The following is a 14,912-nucleotide window of genomic DNA, read 5'->3' on the forward strand; positions in this document are numbered from 1 at the left end:
ATCCGTGGGGAAGGGTTGGCCCTAGCACTGTCTTTGACGAGCCCGAATTACAGGATGGATGGCAAGTGGGACAGGAGCTAGCGAAGTAGTTTGCCTCACAGCTGTGTGGAGTCACCATTTCTGCCTCCTAGATTGCTTTTAAAAACCCGGAGTCTTACCTTTTCTGTCTGGGTGCCAAGCATATCAGGATCTGTCCATGTGAACGACTTGGTTCAAATTTTCTCAGACTGTATTTATACGGAGATGTTGTTGAAAGGGTAGAGATGCATGAGAATTTAAGTTTTTCCTATTACATTTAAGGTCTTCAAAATTTAGATCTTTTCAATTAAACATTGAGGCTAATGAGAAACAAAAAAATACGCCTTAAAAAATATTTTTTGTAGATCAAAGGTTATTTATATTAAAACTTTAAATTGAGGTCTATGCTCAGGATTTGAAGATCCTTGCCGTGGCTTGACTCCTGTTAACTGCTTTTGCATTCTCTTTTTGGAATGCTATTCATTGGATACTTACTTTTCTAGTTCATTCACTGCTATTTTTGTGTTCTCTCTTACTTCCTTGAGTTCTCTGCTATGAAAATGAACCAGATAGAGATCAACAATAAGACTTACCTGCTTGAAAAATGAGTTTTTGAAGTTATGTAGGTTATGGTTTTTGCATTTAGAAGCTAGATGATGGAATTTGAGCTCAAGGAGGCAAGGAAATTAGTTTCAGTTCATAAATTTTATTGACCTGTACACCCTTCGTAAACTCTGAGATACCAGAAACATTGACATAATACTTTTTATCTTGAATTGAATGTGTGGAGAAAATGATGTTCAAAGGGTCTTTGAAAAACAGACAAGCTTGAATTAAAAAGAAATGTTTTGCCCCTACTGAGACTAGAAAGTAAGTGCCTTTTAAAACTGGTGTTCCCAATTTCAAGACCATCTTCTTTAGTTTTCCAATTACTTGTGCCTCCTAGAAACAAAAGCAGTTTACCTTCATTCATTAGCAGAGTTAATTGACTTTTTTTCTCTTTTCTTTATTTACCAGATCGGAGTGAGAAGTAGATCAAATTTAGCTGAAAAGGTCAGGCTGAGCCTACAGTATGAAGAAGCCAAAAGAAGGTAACAAAAGGGGAGCTCTTCCGTGTTCAGTGGTCAGTGGGCACCAACAGTGTTTTCTTTCCCAGAATTAATCTTTATTCCTATAGTGACATCTGCTGGGTGTTCCCCAATGCCTTCTTACCAAGGTTTCTCTTGAGGGTTTTTAGATGTAAGGGTTGCAGACCACCCTCTCTGCTCGCTCTTTCCCCCCCACGGCTGAAGGACAGGGAGAATTAGTGAGAAGCGTGCGCATGACATTGCCCCTTCTCTTCTGGAAGAAAGAAGCTTAGAGCGTGTCCAGTACTTACTCCCAAGTAGAAATGGGAAGATCAGTTTCTCAGGTAGAATGGTGGCACAGTGGCTTGGGTAGAGGACTTGACAGTGGCCGAGAACCTCTAGGTAAATAGCTGTAATTCCTTTGCTTTGAGGGAAGAGTTCCCGCCAACGTTCTGGAAGATGCTGAGATATCTGTTCTGGCAACTGACTTTCAGGGCAAAGGGGAAGAGATTCCTGTTTCCCTCGTTTATCCTCTAGACCCTGGGAACCCTGTGCTTTCTTCTCCTCACCTTGTAACTCTGCTTGGGGAAGGCTCAGGAGACTTCTCCCTCCTCATCCAGCAGACACGCTCAACTTGTTTTCATAATACGGACGCCTTGCTCATTTTGAGGGAGACGGTCATGCTATTCTATTTGATTTCGTTATTTTCCTTTTTAGAGTTTAAAAATGCTTTGATTTATTATTTAGGAAGAAAAAAATGATTTATTATTTAGGGGAAAAAATTGTACTACCACCCTGTAGGCGACCGAGAAGGTTACCATGTTCCTCCTTGAGAACATGGAAGGCTCAGCTGAGAACCTGCTAGAAGGTCACAGTTTGCTATCACAGGACCATCAGATAGATAATGAAGTATTATCCATTGTCATTGGTGATACGGATTATTTAAAAGTAATTAGCTGAAGTTCTTGGAGGTTATCTGGCTTTAACAAAACAATTATTTGATTTGTCTAAATACGATATTTGCCTCTTTGTAACCTCTCTTACTAATATTACTTGGTTCTTTGATGACTGAAAAAAAGAACAAAACCCGTAAGCTTTGTTCTACAGATTACTAACCACGTGTGCTTGAGCAAGTCACTTGGATTCTCTGAACAGCATTGCACTCAGCTAATTTCAATGCCTGTAAGTTTTCCTAGGTAGATTATCCAAGAATTGTGTATACTTTATTGGCTGCTTCTCAGAGCCCTAGGTAATGCCTTGCCCACCACCAAGAATTGAGGACTCCTTGTGGTTTTGTGGCCCCGTGATGTGGAAACCTCTGGTGGGTACTGTTTGTGGCCCTCTGTGAGTATACCAACCCAGCAGCAGCCACAGCTCCTGGGTTCTGCTGTAAACAAAGCCCAGCATCTCTGCCTGGCATTTTGAAGGAGAATGGCCGGAACTCAATTAATTTTGGAGAACCAGGCCTCGTGCCCCTGGGTTCTTTGTTCTTTGGGGCTCAACTTGACCTCCCTTGGACCAGCTGGGACCAGCTGGAGCTTTTGCGTTCGTCTGGCTGCGAACGGCTTTTTCCATCTGGAGCTTACACAGCATTTCTCTTCCTAGGTGCACCTGGAAATCTTCATCATATTTTGGTCCCCAGATCTGGTGTACCCTTTCCAAATAAAACCCAAGACCCACCTAATGCCCGATCCCACAAGTAATAGATGCCTCTCTTCCCTTCATTATGTTGTCGCTCCTGGTTCAGTTCTTAATTCAGTTGCATCAAAGCTCAAGACATGGGTTCTTTCCCATTTGGTTGCTTTGCTGCCCCGTTCTCATTTGGGGTTTTATTTAAAGTTACTAGCAGTGCTGATGAGAAGGGAAACCTCAAGCGTTTATGCATATGTTGCAAATGCTTTTCTTCCTCAGTTCTAAGACACGGGCTGTGTTTCCCTGAAACTTGTTTTCTCCTCCAGCCTTCGTTTCGTGTGCTTAACGAAGCTCATAATCTCATGCTTATTTAGCATTTTGATGATTAATTTCCTAGCACTTTGAGACAGTTGTGTTTAGTTTTGTGGTTCTGGCTGAAGAATGGCTGATGTTACCTCTGCCATGAGAGCAGGCGCTGGGGTGGACATCAGAAGCACGTTGTACATGCAGTGCCAGTGAGAGAGGACGGTCTTTTCTCTTTAACTCAGACAAGAAACTATGGTGCAAGAACGTAGCTATACTTCCATCTTTGTCCTGATGACGTGATTTTGCTTACCTTTTTTCCTCCCTTCTACAACTTCTTCCATTAAAAAGGAAAATCAAATGCCCTCTTTCTGTTTTTCGTATACTGGTATGTGCTGTAACAGTATCCGCAGGGATCATTCAGCTTTTTTTTTTTTTCCATGTGGGCATCTAGATTCCCTGGGCCAACATCAGCTGTGTTCATGATTTGCCTTGTGAACCCTCCCGATAGTCCACACGGTGCCCCCAGAGCAAGTCGTTGATCTCGGGGATGTCAGAACGTTCTCATTCTGTCAGAAGCTAACTTGACCGCTTAGCTTGAGGCATGGTGTAATCCGAGGTCAGGCAAAACTACGAAACCAGTGATGTTCGCCTCCGCTGGAATTTCCTTCTCCACCTCCCATCCCTGTCCCCCGCGCTCCAGCACCGGCCATCACTCCACTGGGGCTGCCTTAGCTGCCCGTCCACGCTGGGGAGGGTGCACCCAGTGCCGGACGGAAGACGCCCCCGTCCGTGCAGTCACGTCTACAGGGCTGGTCAGTGAGCACTTAGTAAGCAGTGTAGACACTGATTTCACACCGCATAGCTCGCTGAAGGCGGGTTCGGGTGGAGGAGGCCGGGGAGGGCAGGGCTGCTCCCTTTTCCTTGGCCATGTGGAACCTGCTGGATTGACTTGCTTTAACACTGGTTGGCCAAGCCACTGCTGTCTCGTCTCCCCTCATCCTTCCCTGACTGCCTGATATCCCAGTTGCTGCCCATCCCACCGCGGGACTACCGTTTTACTGGGGGCCAGCGTCTTTACCCAGAGGAACAAAACATCTGTAATAGTGTCGCTTCAGACATTATTTACCTTTTTTTTTTCCTTTTTTTTTTTTTTAAACGGAAGCCCTCCAGGTGACCCTCCTGTCACCCTGCACAGGTGATCACACATCGGGGTGGCACCCGCAGCTCCCAGAGCTCCCTGGCTTTTAAGCTTCAGTGTACGTTGACCTTCACTCTTTTCTCAGATAGGCCGGTGCTTGCAGCTGTGGGAAAGGTGAGGAAAAGGCGGCCGACGAGAGCCAGTGTCGAGTGAGGCCCAGGGCCTGGAGGACGGACGGGGGTGCTCCTCTTCCCCGGCCTCCGTGGGAAGTCAGGACGGCAAGCCTCCAGCAACCCCTCCCAACTGAGCCTGCTTTGTGTTCTCACTTTCTGGAGAGTTCTAAGCCTCCACCCCCCCCCCACCACTTTATTTTTAGTATGGCCAACCTAAAAATCGAACTGTCGAAACTGGACAGCGAGACATGGCCCGGGGCGCTGGACATCGAGAAGGAGAAGCTGATGCTGATCCACGAGAAGGAGGAGCTTCTGAAGGAGCTGCAGTTCGTCACCCCGCAGAAGCGCACCCGCGACGAGCTGGAGCGCCTGGAGGCCGAGAGGCAGCGGCTGGAGGAGGAGCTGTTGTCCGTGCGGGGTCCCCCGAGCCGGGCCCTGGCTGAGAGGTTCGTTCTCGTCCCTGGGGACAAGGATGCAGCAGACCATGTGCGCGCACCTGGGCTGGGCCTGGATGCCCGGTGCCCCGGGTCTCTGGAAACCTCCATCACATCTCTTCTCGGTGGATGGAGCCCCGACCCCAAGGGACTTTCTCTCCGTAGGGCAGTAAGGCCCCCCACCCCTCGGTCTGGGCTGCAGTCCCAGTTCTTCTGTCGGTTAAGAACGCGAAAATGCCCGTGACAGATGTTGAACAAGTAAGGAATGTTGACATAAAACCAGGAATGCAGTCCATCACGGACCGAGTCTGATAACAATGGCTATAAACTATCGCACTCTGATAAGAAACATTATCTGGGCTGTTACAGTGGTGGCAGCTTCCTACTCGGGGGTTTATGACTCACAAGAATGCAAAAGTTTATTGCTTTTCGTTTCACAAGGGAAAGACAGCTTGCTCCCTTTGATATCTTAACAGGTCACAGAATGTTTCCTGGGATTGCGTTTGTCAGTTGAGCCCCTCCTGCAAAGCAGGTGAAAATGTAAAGAGACACCCCTGTCGTGGTTTTCTGATCTTTCTGGGGGAAGGTGCGAAAGGATCACGAATCTGAGAAAATCCGGTTCTGTAAGCGGATCAGCTGCAGGGTCAGGCAGGGGAACGTGTGGGTGTTTGCTGCTGAGGCATGGGCGAGGGCGCCCCGGGTCCCAGCCTCACTGGCGGGTGTGGCCCCGCCCCTGTTCCAGCCACAGCCCTGAGGCCGCTCGGACCCCCGCACAGCCTTCTGTTCTATAGGCCAGCAGTCCAGGTGCACTGCCTGTCCCAGGAGGACAGGATGGAAGGTCACATCCGTATCATTTCAGGTGGCCCAGAAGTAAGTTTAAAACACCCACCCGTAATCCAATTGATTTTTTTTTTTTTTTAAAACTTCATGGCTTCTGGCCTTCAAATTCCATGTCCTCTGTGAATGTGGAGGGCTGTGTGTCTACATGGTATCGGAATCTTGGAAGTGTGGTGGGGGGAGCGGTAGGAGGAAAGATCTCGGATGTTGCTGGTCGTTTCTGGTGGTGCCGACTGAAGGTTCACCCTCACAGCAGGCGTGAGCGAGGCTGGCGGGGGACGATCCACCGCACAGAGACCAGAGGAGCAAAATGTAAGGGAGAGAGGGCAGAATTCTATTGCTTTCCTGAGTTTCCTTGATGTCCTGTCTGTGATTATAGATCTTCAGTTTGTAGGATAAAAGTTTGCTAATCGCCAGTAAATAGGACGAAACGAGTAGCTTTTGTGTGACGCACATAGGAAGCAGCAAGGGCATTAGCGTCCAGTGTCACACTAAGTGTTCCCATTAGATGTACAGAACGCACTGAGCGCCTCTCTTCTGTTCTCTGTGGTGTGTGAACCCGGGAAGGGCCTGGAAGCAGCCTTTAGATTTGTTCCGGGAGTGAGAAGACAAGTGTGTGTTCGGGTTTTTGTTTTGTTTTTTAAAGATTTTATTTATTTATTTGAAGACAGAGATCTCAAGCAGGCAGAGAGGCAGGCAGAGAGAGAGGGGGAAGCAGGCTTCCTGCTGAGCAGCGAGCCTGATGTGGGGCTTGATCCCAACCCACTGAGCCACCCAGGCACCCTGTGTGTGTTCGTTTTAACCAGGTTTTATGGGCGTGATATCCTGTCTGTCTTTTATTAGGGCTAGAGCTTCGAAAATGACTGGTGAAGTAACATTAAAAATACAGTTCGTTCCTAAGTGCCTTGGTTCTGGCTTTTATACCTTGGCTTGTGCGTAGTACATGTAATAACTGTCCAAATTCCAGCAGGAAGAGTGCGTTTGAGCCCTTCGGGAAGAGGAGCTGTGAAATACTTACATAAAATAATTGTATACTTAGTGAGATCCAGACAGACCGTGGGGTTTGTGTCAGATGGGGAATAAGGAAGCAGTTTGAAAGTCCCTCTAACTTCCGGTGCCTGCCTGGCCCTGTCTCCCACAATCGGCTGTTGGCAAAAAGGGACGTGTGTACAGTTGTGTTTTGTATCTGTCATGTGTTGGTTGGTGGCCGGAAACCAAATCCCGTCATCATGTTGTCGTATAAGCTTGAGGGGACGAATGCTTTCTTGCTTGAGCAACTTGACATTGTCTCGCTGCTCTCTGTGGATGCGGGACGGCCCAGCATCTCATGCATCCAGAAGAGCAGAGCCACCGGCTGAAGGGAGCACCGTGTCCTGTATTTGCTGGGTACACCCGGACAGCGCGGCTTTGGGCCGGGTGGCTGTTGTCAGGGGTGTGACTTTGCCCTCTGCCCCCCGTACTCTCTTACATTTCTTGATCATTATTTCCTGCCCCCTCGTGCACACACAGTGTTTCTCTTCCATTTATTGTTACTATTGAACTGAAATGGGGTGCCCAGAGGACAAGAGAGTGCTTCTGTACCCAGCCTGCGTCCTCGGGCTAAAGCAGTGGTGTCGGGAGAGGCTTCTGGGAAATACGATTCACCGTGTAAAACCTCATTTCATCATGAAACAAATCATGCTTTGCCAGTTCTAAATCCTTACGTTTCCTCTTGGCTCCTCCCCAGCTGCCAGACAGAGCACTTCCGCGTCCTCCCAAATGGGTCCCGTTTGCCATTAGCGTGACGGGCTTCTCTTGATTCCAGGGGTGGCCTCGGGCAAGAGTCTGAGTCAGGGCCACAAGGTGGTCTCCTCGGGGCTGAGCTCACCTGACCCCAGAGGCCCCCAGCCGTGTGTGCCACCAGCACCGCCCTGCACCCGGGCCAAGCGCTCAAATGGCGGTGACGAAGCCCCCACTATGGGTCATAAAGCACTTCGGGGAGAGGGAGATGCTCACCATGAGGGACCACCAGCAAGCACGAGTCACTCTCAAATTTAAAATATCTGCTGTGTGGGACCTTTTACACATCTCCCGTGTCCTTGCCATACAGCTGTTGAAATTCCAAAACTTCTGTGCTGCAGAACACTGTAGCTGATGAGACCATAACGTTGCTCCGTATTTTCTCAGATTCATATTCTCACAGCTCCGTATTCTCTTGCTTGAGAGCTTTGTCTTCGTGCCAGCATGTCTTAATTGTTTCTTAATTATGTGAATGTTTCTGTCTCTGATTCTGAAAAAATTTTAAAGCAAGTAGGTTGGGGGTATGAGTATCATTTTTTTAATGGAAAAGGCACTTCTTACTTCTATAGATGACATGACATTTTCCTTAGGTGGAACGTTCTGGGTGGTCTTCATCAGGCAGAGACCGGGCAGGTGCTTCTCTCTGGGCACAAGGGCAGAGAGAGGACAGTGTGAAGACGCTGCCCTTGTCTTGTGAAGCGCAGATGAATGGATAGTGTGGGTCAGTAGGACCAGGAGGAAAGGAATCTTCTAGGGGCCGGGTTGAGAAGATCCTTTCTCACCGTGGAGAAGGGCTTGGAGAGACAGGCACGCACCCTCTCAAAGGGACTGATATTAGCAATTTCTTGTAATCCCTGGTCAGGGGGACATTGGTGAGGGCAGGATGCTTCCTACAGAGGACACCCGGAATCTGCGGAAGACTTCCGGCTTCCGTGGTTCCATCAGAGATGGGAGTGGGGTGCCCGATCAAAGACAGCCACCCCACTGGAAGGGCTCCTGAGTGCCTTCCTTGTGCTTCTCCCAAGGCAGGTGTTATCTGGAAACACCGACCACCGGCCCTGAGGGTGTGCCAGGAGGGGCTCCAGGCTCTTCAGGCAGCCCCGGCAGAAGAGGGAGAAAGAGCTGGTGCTTTCCAGGAGCTTCAGGTCTGACTGGGGAGCATACCAACAAGAACATGAAGGCAGGCTCGGCAGCTCGAAGCCATAGAGGGCCTTAGCAGTGGGCCTGAGGAGGCCAGAATGGGGACCATCACTTGGGACGAAGACAGGGATTTTAAAATTTCAGCATGAAACACACTAATGTCTTATTGAAGCCTCCTTAACACACCAGGAAAGCCTTCATTAGTTAGTGCAGTATTCCGTTTTAGAACTTAATTCAAAAGTGTTTCTCCTGTTTCAGAAGACATTGATTTTAGTGGATTTGGGGCCTTTCTCCAGACCTTTACCTTCTAATTCAGTTCATCTCAGTTGTATTAATTTTTTTTTCATGTTGAGTTTTTGTTTATATTTAAGAGATTAAAAAAATAGGGACCGTCTACTCCTTTCCAAAATACACCTTCGAAAGCTGGGAATTAAGAATTTATCATGCTTTGAAGTACTAAACAAAATGACAAGAATTGCTTTTTTTTTTTTATTTTAACATATAATGAAATTGTGTTGGTGACACTTCAAAGGGTAGGTAGGTATAAATAAAATATGGGCATGTTTCCTTACAGCCTAAAACATACATTTCAAAGAGGTTAGAAATTAGGGAAATTTTATTTTTCTCCATATTTTTTATATGCCCACCTTGCAAGGCATGCTGAGGCTTTGAACCAGGAAGGTTTGTTTTGATGTCTGTAGAGCACTTTTACATACATCACTGCATTTGATCCCTGTAACAGCCTTAGCAGACAGACACAGTAGGGTTTTAATCGCCAATTTGCAGATGAGAAAGCTGGGACCCCTTGACTAAGTGACTCATTTAAGGACACACGATTAGTAGCAGGAGATCCACCAGAAACCACAGTGGTCTTCTCGGTCCTGTTCTGTGGTCCTTGACCGCTCTGGACCTGCTCATTCCAGGGATGTCCAAAGACAGGTGACATAGACTGTACACTTGATACATTTTTAAATGACTTACTCACATACACAGTTCCCCAACACTCCTCAGTTTTTAAAACCTTGGTCAGTTGAATGTGGATGAAATTTCGGGATCATCGGTGCAGACAATGAGATGTGCTATAGGGTAGGAAGGGAAATCACTTTTGTGTCTTTTCCTTGTTGAAACCGTTAAGCCCAAATGAATTCACCCTGGCAATATGGACTAATTTGTTTCTTAATTGCTGAAATTCTCATCAAAGTAAGATTGGAATTTTTGTCACTGAGTATCAGTTGGGAAGAGTCCTTCTCAATTCCAACACTTCAGGACAGTCTTTCATGGTTCTCTGTTACTCCTGTCAAGTATTTTAGTAACTTTAGGCCAAATCCCAGGCCTGTGGAAGGATTCTGTGATCTTTCTTAGTGGTTTGTGATTTTCCTCCTGGCTGTCTTTCCATGCCTCGTGAGAGCACAAGTCTTTGGGTGTTATACACAAACTGAATCACAGAACATGTACTGTATGGTGACTGACATAACATAATTTAAAAAAAAACCAAACATTTAAGAAAATTTTAGAATACTAAAATGTTTTAGATTCTCAGAAACATTGATTCGGAATAGATCTCCCTCTTCGCTAAGCGTGGCCATGGACGGTTGGCCCACTTTGCCTCTCGTCGGTGGCTCTGTTTTCTCTCCTGTCCATTCATTTGTGTTTCCCCCTCATGGTACATGATGTTTGTACAATAAGAATCTTTTCCTTCAGTTTCTGTTTTATTGTAGTTACGTGGAAATAAACTCATATCTGTTTCTTTTTTCTAGATTGAAATTGGAAGAGCGAAGGAAAGAGCTCCTACAGAAACTTGAAGAAAGTACTAAATTGACTACTTGTTTGCATTCACAACTTAAAAGGTAAGCCTGCTTGGTTCTTAAGGGAAAGGTTTTTCTTGACTACATTTTCTTGACTACATTCAGGCATGTTTTGGTTCATTCTGGGTTACTTTTCCCTTTATGTTCAACTATTAGAAAGTGAATAAAATTGGGACACCTGGCTGGCTCAGTCAGTTAGGCGTCTGCCTTCAGCTCAGGTCATGGTCCCAGGGTCCCGGGATCGAGTCCCACATTGGGCTCCCTGCTCGATGGGGAGTCTGCTTCTCCCTCTGCCTCTGTGATTTCTCAGTCTTTCTCTCTCTCAAATAAATAAATAAAAAATTTTTTAAAAAGTAAATAAAATAGTTACGCTAATAAAATTAAAACTTGGATGATCAAATTTAAAGTTGCATAGATTTTTTCCCCCCACAAACCCCAAAGTCCTAGGCGGAAGATATTGTGGGAAGAAGATACAGTTTATATATTTTAGCTGTGAAGACGTACTTAGGAAATGACACATTTCTTCAGATCACCCTTTCTTTTAAAAAGGGAGGGGGAAAGAAAGATTTGCCTTAAAATAGTTAGCTCCGTGTTCACTCCTTCAGCACGCACACCCCGAGGGAGACAGGGGCCTGTGTGAAGCCTCTCTGTCTTCATCAGCTCGCCTTTGTTCTCTGTTAAGTTTTAAAGCTTTATTCTTTAACCAAAATAATTGCAGTAGCACTCCGTACCATATACACTGTTTTTCCCCTTCCCTATTATTAACTCGCCTGCTTGCTGCAGGCTTTCTGTGGAGGTAGATTTGTCGGTAGGTATTTTACTTTCTTGGCTTTGGTTTTTGCAAAAGGGACTCGGTCTTTAGTCAGAACAGAGTTGCTGTGTAGAGAGCCAGGTTGAAAGTGTTCATGAGTCAGCATGGCAGTAGGTAATATAATAACGGGTTATTTTTCTGTGCCCCCCCCCCCGTCATTATGCTATTTGGCGCCACTGGGTTCCTTTCTTCTGGGGTGCGGAGGAGGCGGTGGGCATCGTGCTTGGGTTTCTGTGTCATACCAGTTTTCACAGCGAGGGCCCCTCTCCCCTCAGCCTCTCGGCCAGCACCCTGTCCATGTCGTCTGGGAGCAGCCTGGGCTCCCTGGCCTCCAGCCGGGGGTCTCTGAACACCTCCAGCAGGGGCTCGCTCAGCTCCCTGAGTTCCGGAGAGCTCTATTACACCAGTCAAAGCGACCAGACGGACACGGATTACCAGTGCAAACTGGACCTCCTTCTGCAGGAGAAAGGCGGCTACATTCCTTCTGGACCCATCACCACCATCCATGAAAACGAAGTGGTCAAGTCCCCCAGCCAGCCTGGCCAGAGTGGTCCCTGCGGGGCGGCAGCCGCGGCCGCAGGCCACACGCCCCCACGGACTGAGGCCCCCAAGTCTGTGACGTCCCTGTCCTCACGGTCCTCCCTCTCCTCCCTGTCCCCTCCCGGCTCTCCCTTGGTTCTAGAAGGCACGTTCCCCATGTCTGCTCACGATGTCCCTCTCCATCGGTTCACTGCTGACTTTGAAGACTGTGAGTTGAGTGGCCATTTTGCAGACCTCAGCCTCGGCGAAAGTCAGATCTTGCTGGATTCTCATTCAGGAGGAGTGTCCCAGCCTCTCGCGGAGGATAAGGACCTCGGGGAATGTGCCCAGGAGCCGTCCTATGAAGGAACTGCAGGTGAGCAGAGACCTTTGCTTCCGGCTCCTCCCCCTTAATTATTTTAAGAAGGATGGTGGGAGGGCTGCTTTTTCCATGGAAACAAATTGTGGTTCCTTCCCCTCCACCCACAACCCTTCTCTCTCTCTCTCTCTCTCTCTCTCTCTCTCTCGGCTTCATTTGAGAAGGAGTTTTTACTGATATACCTAGACTAGACATTTTTTCTTTATCAAATAAATAGATTTAATCACGAAGTGTCTGTCCTATAGTCCACCGTCCTGTTTGTACGGTGGCAGCTGGCTGGGGACACGTCTTGTGAACACACTTCACACCGCCAAATAGATTCGGGCTCTGAAATCACAAGGCGAAAGAAGAGGGCTTTCTTTTAAAAGTCGGCCTAAAACAGATTAAAACCAAGGCAATTAGCATAGCAGCTAATTAGTATCAGGGTTCAATGTTTAGATTGCTCAGGGAATTCTGTATAAATACAATTTTTGTTTCAGGCTCATCTCTCCCTTTCTTCCCGAAGTGAATTTGGGGGGAGCGGGTTCTGATGTGGTGGTGTTAGGCTGCCATCTGCTGGCCGCTCTGCTAGTTGCAGCCCAGGAAAGTGCCACCCATCGTGCCCTCGCCGCTGCCTTCGTATGCAGAGACAGAAACGGAGGGCGAGTTTTCATTTTTCGGTTTTTGTTTAGTTTAGTTTTGTTTTGCTTCAATATCTGTTTCCCTTTGCAAGGCGGAAGCTCTCAATATATTAGAGATGGTTGTAAAGAACAGGATGGTACCCTTGTTGGCTGATAAGCACCGTTGTGGCCCGAGGACCGTGGTCTGCCTCGGAGCTAGCCTGAGACGCAGCACGAGCTAAAAGCCCCAGTGCGGGTCCCCAAGAGCCCTGCTCAGATCTGTGCCCATCGCTGTGTCCGTGACACAGAAGAGGCCAGGCCTCTTCAGAAGTACTTTTCTGCTGCTTTGGGAAGCCTCCTTATTTTCTGTCTCTGGTCTGGGGAATTCTAAGTCTTAACTCATTGGCCAGTTTAGATGTTTAAAGGGAGAGACAAGCCCAGCACGTGTGTGTGGTTTCCGATCCTGAAGGCCGAAATCCCGCCTGCCGGTGGCCTGGAGGGCACAGGGGACATCTGTGTGGTTTGGGTGGCACTGCCTGGAAGGGGCCACAGCGGCAAGTGATGTGTCAACGACGTCGTTGACGTCAGAGAAAATGAGCAGACGGCTTTTCTCAGTGATTCCAGGCGGGAGAAGCCAGCAGTGGGGCCTCCCTTCTGCCTCCAGGAAGGATGCAGTGGGGGGCCCGGACGGTGCTCTCCGCCCCTGGAGCCAGCCGCACCTGCATCCTCTGGTTCTAGCGAGCACAAGCACGTTACCCAGGCCCTCCGCTTTGTTGTTTCTCACCTGCAGAGTGGGGATGATAGAGTCCCTGCCTCGCGGGGTACTGAGAGGATGGGTGCCAGAACACAGCGACAGCCTCTAACTGGGCCTGGCACTCAGCATTCTGTTCACGAGTAGTCTGTTCGTGTAATTAGTGCCACCGCGTGCGGTTAAACAGGACAGTGCTAAGCCCGGTTCCTACCACAGGCTGCTGACATGAAAGTGCATAAGAAGAGGCAAGAGAAGAAAGTGGCGTGTTTTCTGTGCTTTGGACTTGAAGGCTCTTGAGCATGTCAAAGCTGTTTCCACTCTTTGTGTATTTGGAATGTTCCCCAGCGACCCATTCTCAACACTCAGTCAGTTTGGAGGGGCTGGTCCGTGAAGCCGGCTGCCAGAGAACCGGGAGACCAGCGCAAGAATCGCCCAGGGTCCAGCCCCACCTGGGTCCGTGGGCCTCTTTGCCTGACGCTAGCCTTGCTCCTGTTTCTGGTCTGCTCGGAGAACACAGCATCGCCAAAGCTTCCAGGATGGAGCTCTTACTTTTCAAACACATCTTGTATTAGAAAGCTGCTACCTTAGAAAGCAGTCACCCTAAAGGAAGGATATCTGAGAGCTTTCTTTGGAAAGCATGTCAAGAGCCATGCATGAAAACAGCTAAAAGCATATATTTAACCGTAAAGACTCATCCTCTAGAGGTCAGATCACCAGCACTCAGCCCATTCAGGGGCGTCTGACCTCTGTGTGGGGGTCGGGTGGCCCAGGATCGTGACGCCGCTTGCTCTCCCTCAGCACTCTGGAATCTTCTGCAGGTCAAGCCGACTTCCCTTATGCACATCCCACTCCCCAGCGCCAGTCCCCGCTGGAGGACAGAGACCACGTCGGAATGACTACGAAGTCCTTCCATTCAGTCTCTGTCATGGTCAAAGTCAATTTCAGCTGCTGCGGATATTCCCGGGGGTAATCAATAAATCATGTCATCACCTTCACCCCTCACGAAGGGGGGTGGGCGGAGAGAGGCACTTGATCATCAAGGAGAAAGCATTCCCACTGCCAGAAATAAAAAGGGAAATGCAGCAATCAATCCTGTAATCTGAAGCGTTAAAACTTAAACATCTTAACAAGATGTAAAGTCACGACTCAGGAGGGGGGCGAGATGCATAGCAATCCTGATCCAGGCTCACTCTCCCGCGGATGAAAGAGCGCTGCAGGCTCCAGGCTTACTCCATAGGAACGTGGCTTTCAGCGAGCGCTCCCTGCTCACCGCAGGACACAGTGTAGGAATATGAGTTAGAGATAAAAGTTAAGTGGGAGTTGGTGCTGAAGATTCAGTAGCACAAAGTTGTTGTTTTTTTTTTTCCCCTGATGGTATTAGCTGGTGAGGAATTCTATAAGTCAAAGACTTTTTTTTTCTTTAGCTTCTGTTAGCATGGTAGCCCGCGAGATGTAGAGGGCTACATCTCTACATGTGTGGAGGGAAGGGGGGGAGCTGAAGAGGCAGAAACCTTTCTTGCCATT

General features: G+C 48.1%; 1 protein-coding gene across 1 annotated transcript in view; it reads left to right on the plus strand.

The window, feature by feature from the left end:
* The window catches only part of WWC2 (WW and C2 domain containing 2), a 203,847-nt gene that overhangs the window by 134,102 nt on the left and 54,833 nt on the right, over positions 1–14,912 (plus strand). The window contains exons 8-11 of the mRNA XM_059384357.1: positions 1,036–1,109; positions 4,538–4,780; positions 10,282–10,371; positions 11,416–12,035. Of these exons, the coding sequence (XP_059240340.1) occupies positions 1,036–1,109; positions 4,538–4,780; positions 10,282–10,371; positions 11,416–12,035 (1,027 nt within the window). The remainder of the gene's footprint in view (positions 1–1,035; positions 1,110–4,537; positions 4,781–10,281; positions 10,372–11,415; positions 12,036–14,912) is intronic.

This window comes from Mustela nigripes, chromosome 18 (assembly GCF_022355385.1).
Source record: "Mustela nigripes isolate SB6536 chromosome 18, MUSNIG.SB6536, whole genome shotgun sequence".
Lineage (NCBI taxonomy): Eukaryota > Metazoa > Chordata > Mammalia > Carnivora > Mustelidae > Mustela > Mustela nigripes.